General features: G+C 39.6%; 1 protein-coding gene across 2 annotated transcripts in view; it reads right to left on the reverse strand.

The window, feature by feature from the left end:
* Nmt1 (N-myristoyltransferase 1) overlaps nt 1–11,812 on the reverse strand; it is a 29,543-nt gene extending 17,731 nt beyond the window's left edge. The window contains exon 1 of one of the 2 annotated variants that reach the window (XM_027947028.2): nt 11,643–11,812. In XM_027947028.2, the coding sequence (XP_027802829.1) occupies nt 11,643–11,773 (131 nt within the window). In that variant the 5' untranslated portion in view covers nt 11,774–11,812. Of the gene's footprint in view, nt 1–2,830; nt 3,050–11,642 lie in introns of those variants that run through there. The other variant, XM_027947029.3, reaches the window with a different exon arrangement.
* Between the last annotated feature and the right edge of the window lie 74 nt (nt 11,813–11,886).

Consider the following 11,886-nt stretch of genomic DNA (forward strand, 5'->3'; position numbering starts at 1 on the left):
CTACCCTCACCCCAAATTGCTGGGAATGTAGCTCAGTTGTAGAGTGCCCCTAGGTTCAATCCTTAGTACTTCAAAAAAAAAAAAAAAAAAAAAAAGTGTGTGGCGGGGGTGTCAGGTAGAAAAGAAAAGAAGGCAGGAATACAGCTCAGTGGCAGACTGCTGGCCTACCATGCACAAAGTCCTACCTTCCATCCAAGAATACACACACATACACACACACACACCATTGATGTTAGGAGACAGTGAAATATCCCACCACTGTTAGATACAACTTACTAGTCTTTATATCAGTTTATGGAATGAATTATTTGCACATGAATTTGCACATAAATCACCCTAACAACCATTTTTAAATTCTATGGTAAAGAAGTGCTGCATATTAACCAATCAGATATTTATTAAACAAGATTTTACATGAGGGAAATAGAAGATATGAGTTCTTCCCAATTTCAGAAGTCTTTACAAATGCAGAAAATCACTTTTAAAATCACTTTTTCATGCCTTTGTTCTTGGTTATTCATTGGAGATACTTCTGTGCAGTGGTCATGTCATGGACCTCATTTTTTAAAAAATATTTTTTAGTTGTAGATGGACACAATATCTTTATTTATTTTTATGTGGTGCTGAGGATGCAACCCAGTGTTCACACTTGCGAGGCAAGCACTCTACCACTGAGCTACAGCCCCAACCCCATGGATCCCATCTTTATGCAAGGATCCTCGGGTGCACTTTTGTTTTGTTTCATGCATCACCAGTACTACTGCCTGGCAAACTCTTAAGACCCAAACTAAAACCCAAGCTAATTCCATTTTCCTTGCACTGGCTTAAATGTGCACATACAGTTACTGAGCAACAATCACATTTCAACTTGTTTATTAAGCATGCAGACAGTTCAACAAAGGGAAGTCTGCCTTTTTAAATGAGTCATCCTCATTGAGAGACCAGGTATTGAGCCACAATTATGAGGTCACATAAAAAACTCACCAGTCAAGGTCCCCAACCACTATGGTTAGCTTTCAAATTATAGTCATTTTAATTATTCATAAGAAACCAAGCTCAAAGGCTTTGAAACTAGGACTTTAAGAAGCATACTAAGGCTAGGAGAGGTTGTGCATGCCTGTAATCCCAGTGGATCAGGAGGATGAGGCAGGAGGATTGCAAGTTCAAAGCCAGCCTCAGCAATAGTGAGGCACTAAGCAACTCAGTGAGACGCTCTCTCTAAATAAAATACAAAATAAGGCTGGGGATGTAACTCAGTGGCCAAATGCCCCTGGGCTCAATCCCCAGTACCATAAAAAATTTTAAAAGGAAGCATCTTTTGGAAGCCAAGTTCACAGAAGAATGACCTCAATTTGGATTTGGAGAAATTCAAACCACAGGATCCCAGAGAAGCCAGCTACTCCTTCTCCAAGAATTTGGCTTTTTTTTTTTTTTTTTTTTTTTTTTAACATGGAGTGTCACTACATTGTCCAGGCTGGTCTCCAATTCCTGGGCTCAACTGATCCTCCCACCTCAGCTTCCAAAGTGCTGGAACTACAGGGTCATCAGTGTACCCAGCTTTTCATCATTTTTAAAGGGACTGGAAACCAGGTTCAGTGATACAGCCCAGTAGTCTCAGGAACTCAGGAGAATAAGACAAGAGGACTGCAGAAAACAGAAGAGAAATGTCTTTTTTTTTTTTTGGTACCAGGGACACTTGACCACAGAGACACATTCCTGGCCCTATTTTGTATTTTATTTAGAAACAGAGTCTCACTGAATTGCTAAGCGCCTTGCCATTGCTGAGGCTGGCTTTGAATTCACAATCCTCCTGTCTCATCCTCCCAAGCCACTGGGATTATAGGCTTGTGCCACTGCACAGGCAGAAATGTCACCAAGGCCTGAAGTTTTAAGTTTAAGCTTTCTGAGGACATTGCAGTTGTGGGTGGAAGAGAGCTCTGTTCCGCCTGCTCCTGCTCCTGCTCCTGACTCATTGCTGTTCTCTCTAGTCTGAGGAACAAGACAGGAAGTCACACCACAGCTGCAGCTTTTATTTTTTAAAAATTTTTAAATTTTTGGTACCTGGGATTGAATTCAGGGGCTCTTAACCACTGAGCCACATCCCAGCCCATTTTATTTTTTATTTCAAGTCTCCCTAAATTGCTTAGGGCCTTACTAAGTTGTTGAGACTGACTTTGAACTTGCAATCCTCCTGCCTCAGTCTCCTGAGCCACTACGCCACCACATACAGCTAGCCACAGCTTTTAAAGGTAACTCAAAAATCTACACTGGTAGATATACCAAAGAGGTGGTGTTTTACCAAATTAGAATTACCCTTACAAGCTGCAAGGTGCAGTCTCTAGAGAAGACCTATCAGAGGTGCAAAAGAAGTCTCAAGGTGAAAAGATCCATGGGCATGTGTACCAAGACTTTTGAGAATCACTAAAAGAGAAACACCTTGTGGTGAAGAGTCTAAGACACAGGATTGATTTCAGATGAGAATTCACTAGTGACTCACTAGCTTGCACAGTCCTTCTTAGATTATTAAATAGATTACAACTATAGGTACTGAGCCAAGCTGAAGTCACCACTGCAGATGCCTAAATCAACTATTTTAATAAACTGATCACCAACTGTTAAAAAAATTAAGTTCAGGGCTGCGGTTGTAGCTCAATGGTAGAGCGTTCACCTAGCATGTGAAAGCAGTAGGTTTGATCCTCAGCACTACATAAAAATAAATAAAAGTATTTTAAAACTTAAGTTCAAACACATAAGAATAAGAAATACTGTGGACACTCTTGTATAAAATCAGGGCTGGAGGAGGAGGTGGAAAATGAACCCCGGTACTTACTTCTAGAAATAGAATAAAGTGCCGGGTGTGTAGGTGGGTGGGAGGGAGGAGCAAGCGGACAGATGAACAGAAGGAGCAGAGAACTTCCAGACAACACCAAGGGTGCATAACATGGGCCTCCTCTCAATCTTAAGAGATGACAAAATCCACTCAAATGTGCATTCCTTGAAACTGAAAGCTTTTTTCATGGGGACGCGTGAGCTAAGCCTCCAGGGCCCAAAGGAATCTCAGAGCCATTTATTTAACCTGTTGTTTAAAGACAAGGAAACCAAGGTGAGGTAAACGGGTCATAACTAACCAATCAGTAAGCACCCTAGGATAAGCCATCAATTTCTAAAAGTTTGGAGCCATCACTCTTCAAATGCAAGGGTCTTGTTCACTATAAGGATTTATCCTAGAAGCTACCAAAGACAAAAGAATATTGTTTTATCACTCAAGGCCCTAGAACAAAGCTTTGACATATGAGAGGAGCAGGTATTAGAGGTGACTAGAATAGCAGGACATGTTTTATGCAGAAAGTTGTTTCTTACTCCTCCATTTCTCACTGATTTGTCTATTTTAAAATTATGATATCCTAAATAATTTAATACTTTAATAATCACACAGCTAAGGGTTCAACAATTATATGCCTGATGGATGCTTTCTGGGAATAATATAAAACTCTGGGCTAAAATAAAACTCTGAAAAGCTTTAGTCCAAAAGAGGTCAGCAAAACATCTTTAGTATTGGTTCTATAGGACAGCTGTGTTAACACTGTCAAAAAGCAGTGGAAATGTGTGCTCTTGCGAGCTGCTTGAGATTTTAAATTATCAGATTTCTTAGGATCTTATTCCTACAAAAGAAGCACCACTCTATTTCAAAAGGTGTTGATATCTTACACAGAGATGACACAGGTTTATGAGATCAAAAGAAGTCCAATAAATAAAATTCAGAACTTTTGGTTACTTATATTTTTCTTTTCTTTTTTTGTGCGGTACAGGGGATTGAACCCAGGGGTCCTCTACTGTTGAGTCACATCCCCAGCCTTTTCTATTTTTCAAGACAGGGTCTAGCTAAATTGCCCAGGTGGGCCTTGAACTTTCAATTCTCTTGCCTCAATCTCCAGAATAGCTGGGATTACAGGCATACACCACCATAACCAGATGCTTACTTATTTTCTATCTCTAATGGATACAAGTTAATCAGGCGCCATGATTTGGGAGACTCAGAAAGGGGATTGCAAGTTCAAGGCCAGCTTCAGTAACTTAATGAGACCCTGTCTTAAAAAAAAAAATAAAACAGACTGGGACACTCTATGTGGTACAATACCCCTGGATTTAATCCCTAGCATCAAAATAAATAATTAAATAACATAATTTAAAAGTCTAAATTTCCAGGGCTGAGGCTGTAGCTCAGTGGAAAAGCACTTGCCTCACATGCGTGAGGCACTGAGTTCAATCCTCAGCACCACATAAAAATAAATAAAGATACTGTGTGTTCATCTACAACTAAAAAATATACATAAAAATATTTTTAAAAAGATCTAAATTTCCAGAGAAACTTGCTAAAATAAATTTTAACCTCTACTTCTTTTAGATATCAAAAGATCCAATTGCAAATCAGTATAATATATTAACCAGCAATCCTATTAGTATTCAGAAAACCCAAAGAGAGGCAGATGAAGGGAGGAAACCAAATGGTATGAATCAATATCAGCTGCCTACACTCTATTGCTGTGGCTGCAGGATCACAATGTAATACCCCAAACTCTATACATTACTACCAATTAGTTATTTAGATTTAAAAAAAAAAAAAATGCACTTGTTGGGGCTGGGGATGTGGCTCAAGCGTGCTCGCCTGGCATGCGTGCGTCCCGGGTTCGATCCTCAGCACCACATACAAAGATGTTGTGTCTGCCAATAACTAAAAAATAAATATTAAAAAATTCTCTCTCTCTCTCTTTAAAAAAAAATGCACTTCTGAGCCTTAAATTATGGAAAAAATAAACACACTTTAGTATTGCCACAGAGGTACCCTAGACCACCTGTAAACAGCAGCTTATGATCAGGAATTTAAAAAGACTGCTGCCGGGGACGGGGTATAGCTCAGTCAGTAGAGTGCTTGCCTCACATGTACAACCCTGGGTTCAATCCCCAGCACCACCACCCCCCCAAAAAAAAGATTGCTTCCACCCTCTATTATCCCTGAAAGTTCTGAGGGTGAACTAGCCAATTCCCGTCAAGGCAATTTCACCTACTAGCATGACCTCTGAAGAACATACTGGTCTATCAAGCAGAATTTAAAAGGGCCAACTATCTCTCTGATCACTTGGCTCCCTAATTTGGAAAAGTCCACAGGCTGCTGAACAGATCCAAAAGTCAACTTAGCAGAGAAAAGGAATCCAGGGAATTTAGAATGGATCCTCTAAGATGTCAGAGGGAGAGATAGACGCCTGAAGGTATAGCTCAGTGGTAGAACCCTTGCCTAGCATATGCAAAGATTCAATCCTCAGTGCCACCAAAAAAAGAAACAAAGAAAAAGAAAGGTGAGATATAAATTCCAAGCCTCACAATAAAAACTAATCATTGATCCATGCATGTAAAAGGCTCAGCAATGTCCAACACAAAGCAGTAATGGCAATAGGTAACATTTAATGGACATTTAACCATAGTGAGCTGGATGCAATGGTGCATACCTATAGTCCAGGGACTCAGAAGCTGAGGCAGGAGGATCAAGTTAGAGGCCAGCCTCAGAAACATGGCAAAACTCTGTCTCAAAGTAAAAAAATAAATAAAAAGGGCTGGGGGTATAGCTCAGTGGTAGAGCATCCCTGGGTTCCATCCCCAGTATCATACACACAAACACCAGCATAGCGAACCCTCAGCTACTCCCAGTCAGCAGCAGCACTAGAGAAATATTTGAAGCAAGTACCGACCTTGTCAAAGAAGTTTAATTTGGTTTTATTTTAGGTTCTCTTAACACAGGATGCCATACTTTGGATGTATTAAATGCAACAATCCCAAGGACACCTTTGAGGAATCAAAAAAAGAGGCTGAAAGAATAGATTTCAGATAAAAATTAAAGAGAAAGAGCTAAAGAAGCATCCTCTTAAAATTACAAAATCTCTGGACTCCATAGGGAAAGAGTTAACTGCCAACTTAGTAAAGCCAGAAAACTTTGGAGTGAGCACATTAGTTAAGCAATGTGAAAAATCAGCAAAACTAGTTTGCCACGAGCAGCAGTCTCCCTGAAATAGGCTCTCATTTACTTTTCATTTCTTCTGCTTTCCAGTCTCTTCTCTTTGAAGCAGTTCTTGATTAGTTTCTTTTTTAATTGCCACTTAATTGGGGAACAAAATTAGAACACTTATTTGATATCAGTGATGAGGTTTCTCTTTTCACTTCTGCTTTGATCTAGTTTTGAAAAAACAAAAGCTGAAGGGAGAAATGAAGAAAAAGGGACTAAAAAGATTTCTTCTTTCCAAGAGCTGGATGCAGTTATTAGTCATCAAGTAAACATGGACAGAACTACTTTTGGAGAATCTGAAGAAAAAAAGAAAAGCAAGTAAACATAGCTTTATGGAATTTATTTTCAAAAGCCCATTCTTTCTTCTTAAGTTTCTTCATGGGCAACAATATCTTATGATAAGGAAATGAAAAAAAAAAAAACTTATGAGAATCCATGTCACCCTGCCCCAGGGAGAAGAGTAGGATGGAGAAGAGACATCCCTTATCAAAGAGCTCTTGACCCTTTCCTTACCAGCATCTTAATTATTACTGATGACATTATAAAATAAATTCCAAAAGGATTCTAAAAACAAAATAGTCTAATTCTTTCTTGTTCTAAAACTTTATATTTGTTAAAATCCACTGCTCAAGGCGTGCATGGTGGTACAAGGCTGTAATCCCAGTGATTTGGGAGGCTGAGGCAGGGGAATTGCAAGTTCAAGGCCAGCCTCAGCAATTAAGTGAAGTACCCAGCAACTCAAGGAGACCCTGTCTCAAAAAAAGGGGGGGGGGATGGGCAGGGGCTGGGGAAGTTGCTCAAAGGTTAAGAAAAAAAAAGTTTGAGACCGACTTAGGAGACCCTGTCTCAAAATAAAGAAGTAAAGGGCTAGGGATGTTAACTCAGTGGTAGAGCATCCCTGGGTTTAATTCCTAGCACAGAAAAAGGGAAAAAAAAAAAAATCCACTGTCAGCTGATGAGGTTTCTTTAGGAATACTTCTTAGAAAGACTTTAATTTAAAAAGGGGGAGGAGTGGCTGGGGAAGTAGCTCAGTGGTAGAGCACTTGCCTAGCATAAGAGAGACCTTGGGTTCCACCCCAAGAACTACCCCCCCCCAAAAAAAAGGCAAATTAAACTATGTGGATGAATCAGGAATTGCCAGAGGGATTCAGAGAGGCATAAAGATTATCTTAGTCTGACTCTAAATTTTTCAGAGTCATTTACATCAGGCAAGTTAATTGTGGGGAAAATGCTACCCTCTTTCCTCTGTTGAGTATGGGTTGGTTGGTTGGTTTGTGGTGCTGGGGATTGAACAAAGGGAATTTCTCCACTGAGTTATTTCACCAGCCGGTTTTCTTATATTTTGGGGGAACGCTGGGGATTGAACTCAGGGGCAATCGACCACTAAGCCACCTCTCCAGCCATATTTTGTATTTTATTTAGAGACAGGGTCTCACTGAGTTGCTAAGCACCTCACTATTGCTGAGACTAGTTTTGACCTGGAGATCCTCCTGCTTCATCCTCCCAAGCCGCTGGCATTACAGACATGTACCACCATGCCCGGCTTTGTTATTTTTGAGACAGATTCTTGCTAAAATGCTGAAACTGACCTCAAATTTGCAATCCTCCTGCCTCATCTTCCCAAACTGCCAGGATTACAGGTCTACAGGTGTGTGCCACCGCACCCAGCTGAGTGTTTTTGGTTTTTTTTTTTAACAGCCATAGAAAAACTGTATACAGATCTGGGTGTGGTGGCACATGCTTACAGTCCCAGATAATCGGGAGATTGAGATGGGGGATCACTTGAGCTCGGGAAAGACTAGCCTGAAAATAGTGAGACCCTCTCTCAAAAACAAAAAAGAGAAAAGAAAAAAACTCTAGAAAGACACATAACTTTACCTATGTATATGCATACATATGTATGTATTTATACGTATGTATGAAGTTTATACTGACCAAATATTTATATTTATTTAATTTTAAAAGAAAACACTAATGACAAACGTCAAGAATTAAACTCCTACATAAAGAAACAACAAACTAGCACAGCTGCATTTCCTATTAATCCAGTGCAGGATTTCATTGGTAGAAAGCACTATGAACCCATCCTGGAAGAGATGCCTGAGAGAACAAAAGTTAGCTTTAACTGTTATTAACCTTTATTGTGTGTGGTACAATTTCAAAAGGAGAAATTTCTACCAGGTACGGTGAGAACCTGTTTTAAAATAAAAAATAAAAAAGGGCTGGATGTAGCTCAGTGGTATAGTGGCCCTGGGTTCAATCCTCAGTTACTGCGAAAACAAAACAAAAAACACTGGAGTACTTCCACAACAAATTGGAGGTTGTTTGATTTCTGTAGGCAATTGACAAAAATTTTAGTGAGGCTTAAAATGAGACTTCTTGTGAAAAAAAAAAAAAGTGTGTATATAAGGAAAAAAAAATTGAACATTTTTCCACTCAATGAGGGGAAGTGAAACTCCACTAACAATGAATCAGGCATTTGCCATTCATTTATCCAATACTCATTAATACCCACTAAGTGCCAGGCATCTGGAAGAAACAATCCCTGTTCTTGTGTACCTTATAGTCAGGGAAGAAGGACTGGACACATAAAACAAAATTTAAAAATGTTACTTACTACTGTTATGCTAAAGGTTACAAAAATACAGACTGAGATAAGAGCAGAGGACAAGATAGGGAAGAGCGAGGAACAAAAGGAGAGGGAGGGGAGCTGCAATCTGTTTATCACTTAATCTCTACAACTCTATATTAATTTCCCAAGGTCAGAGGACCAGTGTCAGAATCAGGCTTTTGAAACCAGGTTTGAATGACTCCAAAGTTTATGCTTTCCCCATTGTGGCATGTTGCTTCTTCCCAAAACACTTTCCTCTGGAAAAAAAATTTTTTTTTTTTTTTAATATTTATTTATTTTAAATCTTTGGTGGACACAACATCTTTGTTTGTATGTGGTGCTGAGGATCGAACCCGGGCCGCACGCATGCCAGGTGAGCAGCGCGCTACCGCTTGAGCCACATCCCAAGCCCTCCTCTGGAAAATTTTTGACTCTATACCAGATTCTAAGAGCAAGAATTAGACTCTCTCCTTCAGACTGGGTTCTGTTTTTCAATTGTCACCTCATTCAAATTCATTTTTATAGATCTCTAGATTTGGGATACTAATAAAAGTAATCTGTTTGCTCAAACCATAACCACATACAGAAACAACCACCAAAAAATAAACAAAAATACACACAAAAGTTTTACTTGGTTTGGTTATAATCCACTACAAAAAAGAAAAAGAGCTGGTCATGGTGGCACACACATGTAATCCCAGTGACCCGGGAGGCTGAGACAGGAGGATCACAAGTTCAAGACCAGCCTTAGCAACTTAGCAAGAACCTGTCTCAAAATAAAACATCATATACAGGGGCTGGAGTTGTGGCTCAGCAGTACAGTGCTCGTCTAGCAAGTGCAAGCACATAAAAATAAAATAAAGGTATTGTTTCCAACTACAACTAAAAATTTTTAAAAAATACTGTACAATCAGAGAAATGAAAAGTTGTGCTGCAATTGTGTACAATGAATCAAAATGCATTCTGCTGTCATATATACCTAATTAAAATAAATAAATAAACTTTAAAAAAATTAAAAGGCTGGGAACATAGCTCAATGGTAAAGTACCTCTGGGTTCAATTCCCAGTACCAAAAAACAGAAAAAGAATTTTCTATTACACAGATTTTTCTTTTTCTTTTTCGTTTTGTTGATGGGGATTGAACCTTTGGCCTCCAACAAGCTGAGCTCATGCTCTATCACTGAGCAATACTACCAGCCACAGCAAACAGTTTGCAGAGTGAGCCAGTTTACAGGGAATAAAATTTATTGGGGAACAAAATCTATTAAAGAACTATAGGTATCAGTCGGGGCAAGAATTCAGTTGAGAAAAATAAAAGTAATTACATAAAGAAAAAAGAAAAAGCCATACTTTCACTTCTAAAATGACTCTCACATTCTGATCTCTACTCAAGAGGGCTGCCTTTTCCCTTCTTCTGGTTCCTGCTTCCTCTTTCTCAGCTCTTCCATTCTTAGGAATACCGAACATCAAAAAAAAAAAAGGCTTTTGTTATGTTAGATCTGTGATGAGTTACAGCTACAGAATGCAGTCACAAAAATCAAACTCGGCAAGCTTCCTTTTCCTCTACATTCTTCTTGTGATTTTTTTTGTTTGTTTGTTTTCTCTTGATACTGGGGATTGAACCCAGGAACCACTAACGACATCTCCAGTCCTTTTTTATTTTAAGACAGGATCTTGCTGATGGTCTCACTCACTAAGGTGCAGAAGCTAGCCTTGATTTTATGATCTTCCTGTCTCAGCCTCCTGTAGTGTTGGGATTAAAGGCCTGCTCCACTGCAAGTGGCTTTCTTGTGATATTTCATGCTGGTGGAAGAACAAGGAAGCTAGATCTTTCAATCTAAATTTCACTACAAGTAGATTATCAAGCATTTAAATAATCCTTTGCTATTCCACATCTACAATGTAGCAGAATAAAAATATAAAGGTTTACCCAAAGACTCAATCTACCATTACTTTCATATTCCCTGAGGGAAGGGCAAAGCAAAGAATAGGCAGTTACCGCAGATGACAAGCTGGCTATAAAAATCAGACCACCACAGATTCAGCAAAAGCTATATACCCAGAACATTCTCTCATGGCTTTCAGTTGGAAAAAAAAAAAGGTACATGTAAATAGAGAGAGGAAGGGTGAGTGCCAACAAAGTGAAGAAAGATTAATTAAGCTGTGGCTTACAAAGTGAAAACTGACTTGGAGAAAAAGAACTTAACACTCAAATATCTAGTGCATTTTTTTGTTCCCGAGGGAAAAATACAGTTACTAATGACAAGACTCTAAAGTACAGGATACTCAGTATTAAACCCACAGATATCAAATACTGACCAATGTTTTGAAACTTTAGGCTACTTCGCAAAGTTAACATAGCAAAGACTCTGGAAAACCTAATTATATATCGTTCAGGAAACTTACGGATTATTTGGAGCAAGATACCGTAAAAATCAAAACACCATAGGGTTAATTATGCAGGGTTTATAGGGTGAGTTTATATTTGGGAATTCTCTGGCAGTGATATTTTACAACATAATTATATATATGGTTTGTATACCCTGATGAATTTCCTCATTGAATGTGAATTGCAACGAAATGTGTTATTATTCCTTCATTGATAGTCACGTTGTTCAAAAACACCTCAAGAAGTAACGTTCCCTCTCACTATAGTTACTAGATTGACCCGTGTTGCGCCATCGAAAACCATCGTTCATCATGCTCTTTTCCACGGACGCGCCTGAAGCACACGAGTGGAACATTACACAGAACTTTTATATAATAAAAGTACTGAAGGTCTCTGGCTTTAATATACTGAGTGCCCACCCCTGGTAAATGACAAAGGCAGCAACCAATCACCAATCGAGATCCTAATGTCTTAGCCAATAAGAACATGGGGGTGGGGTTAGATTAAGCTCCCTGTGACTTCCCCGCACCCCAAAGACCCAGGTTGAGGGAGACTGGATGAAAATTGAACTCCGAGGATCTCGTTACCCCCGGTTGTAGCTGTTGTCCTCCTCGTTCTCGCAATCGCTGCAGTGTTGGTGGCCGTTTCCGTTCCCTTCCATCATCTGCGGCAACTGAGGTGCCGGCGGCTTCACTGCTGTCTCACTCTCGTCCGCCATCTTGGGTTGCGAGAGCCGTGCTCTGAGTCCCGCTACATGGGCGGCTCCTATTGGACGAAGAGCGCTTGCGCTGTAATCTGGGTTTTGTAGTTTTTATGAGGAAGGGAGCTGCC

The sequence above is a fragment of the Marmota flaviventris genome, chromosome 17, assembly GCF_047511675.1.
Source record: "Marmota flaviventris isolate mMarFla1 chromosome 17, mMarFla1.hap1, whole genome shotgun sequence".
In the NCBI taxonomy this organism is placed as follows: domain Eukaryota; kingdom Metazoa; phylum Chordata; class Mammalia; order Rodentia; family Sciuridae; genus Marmota; species Marmota flaviventris.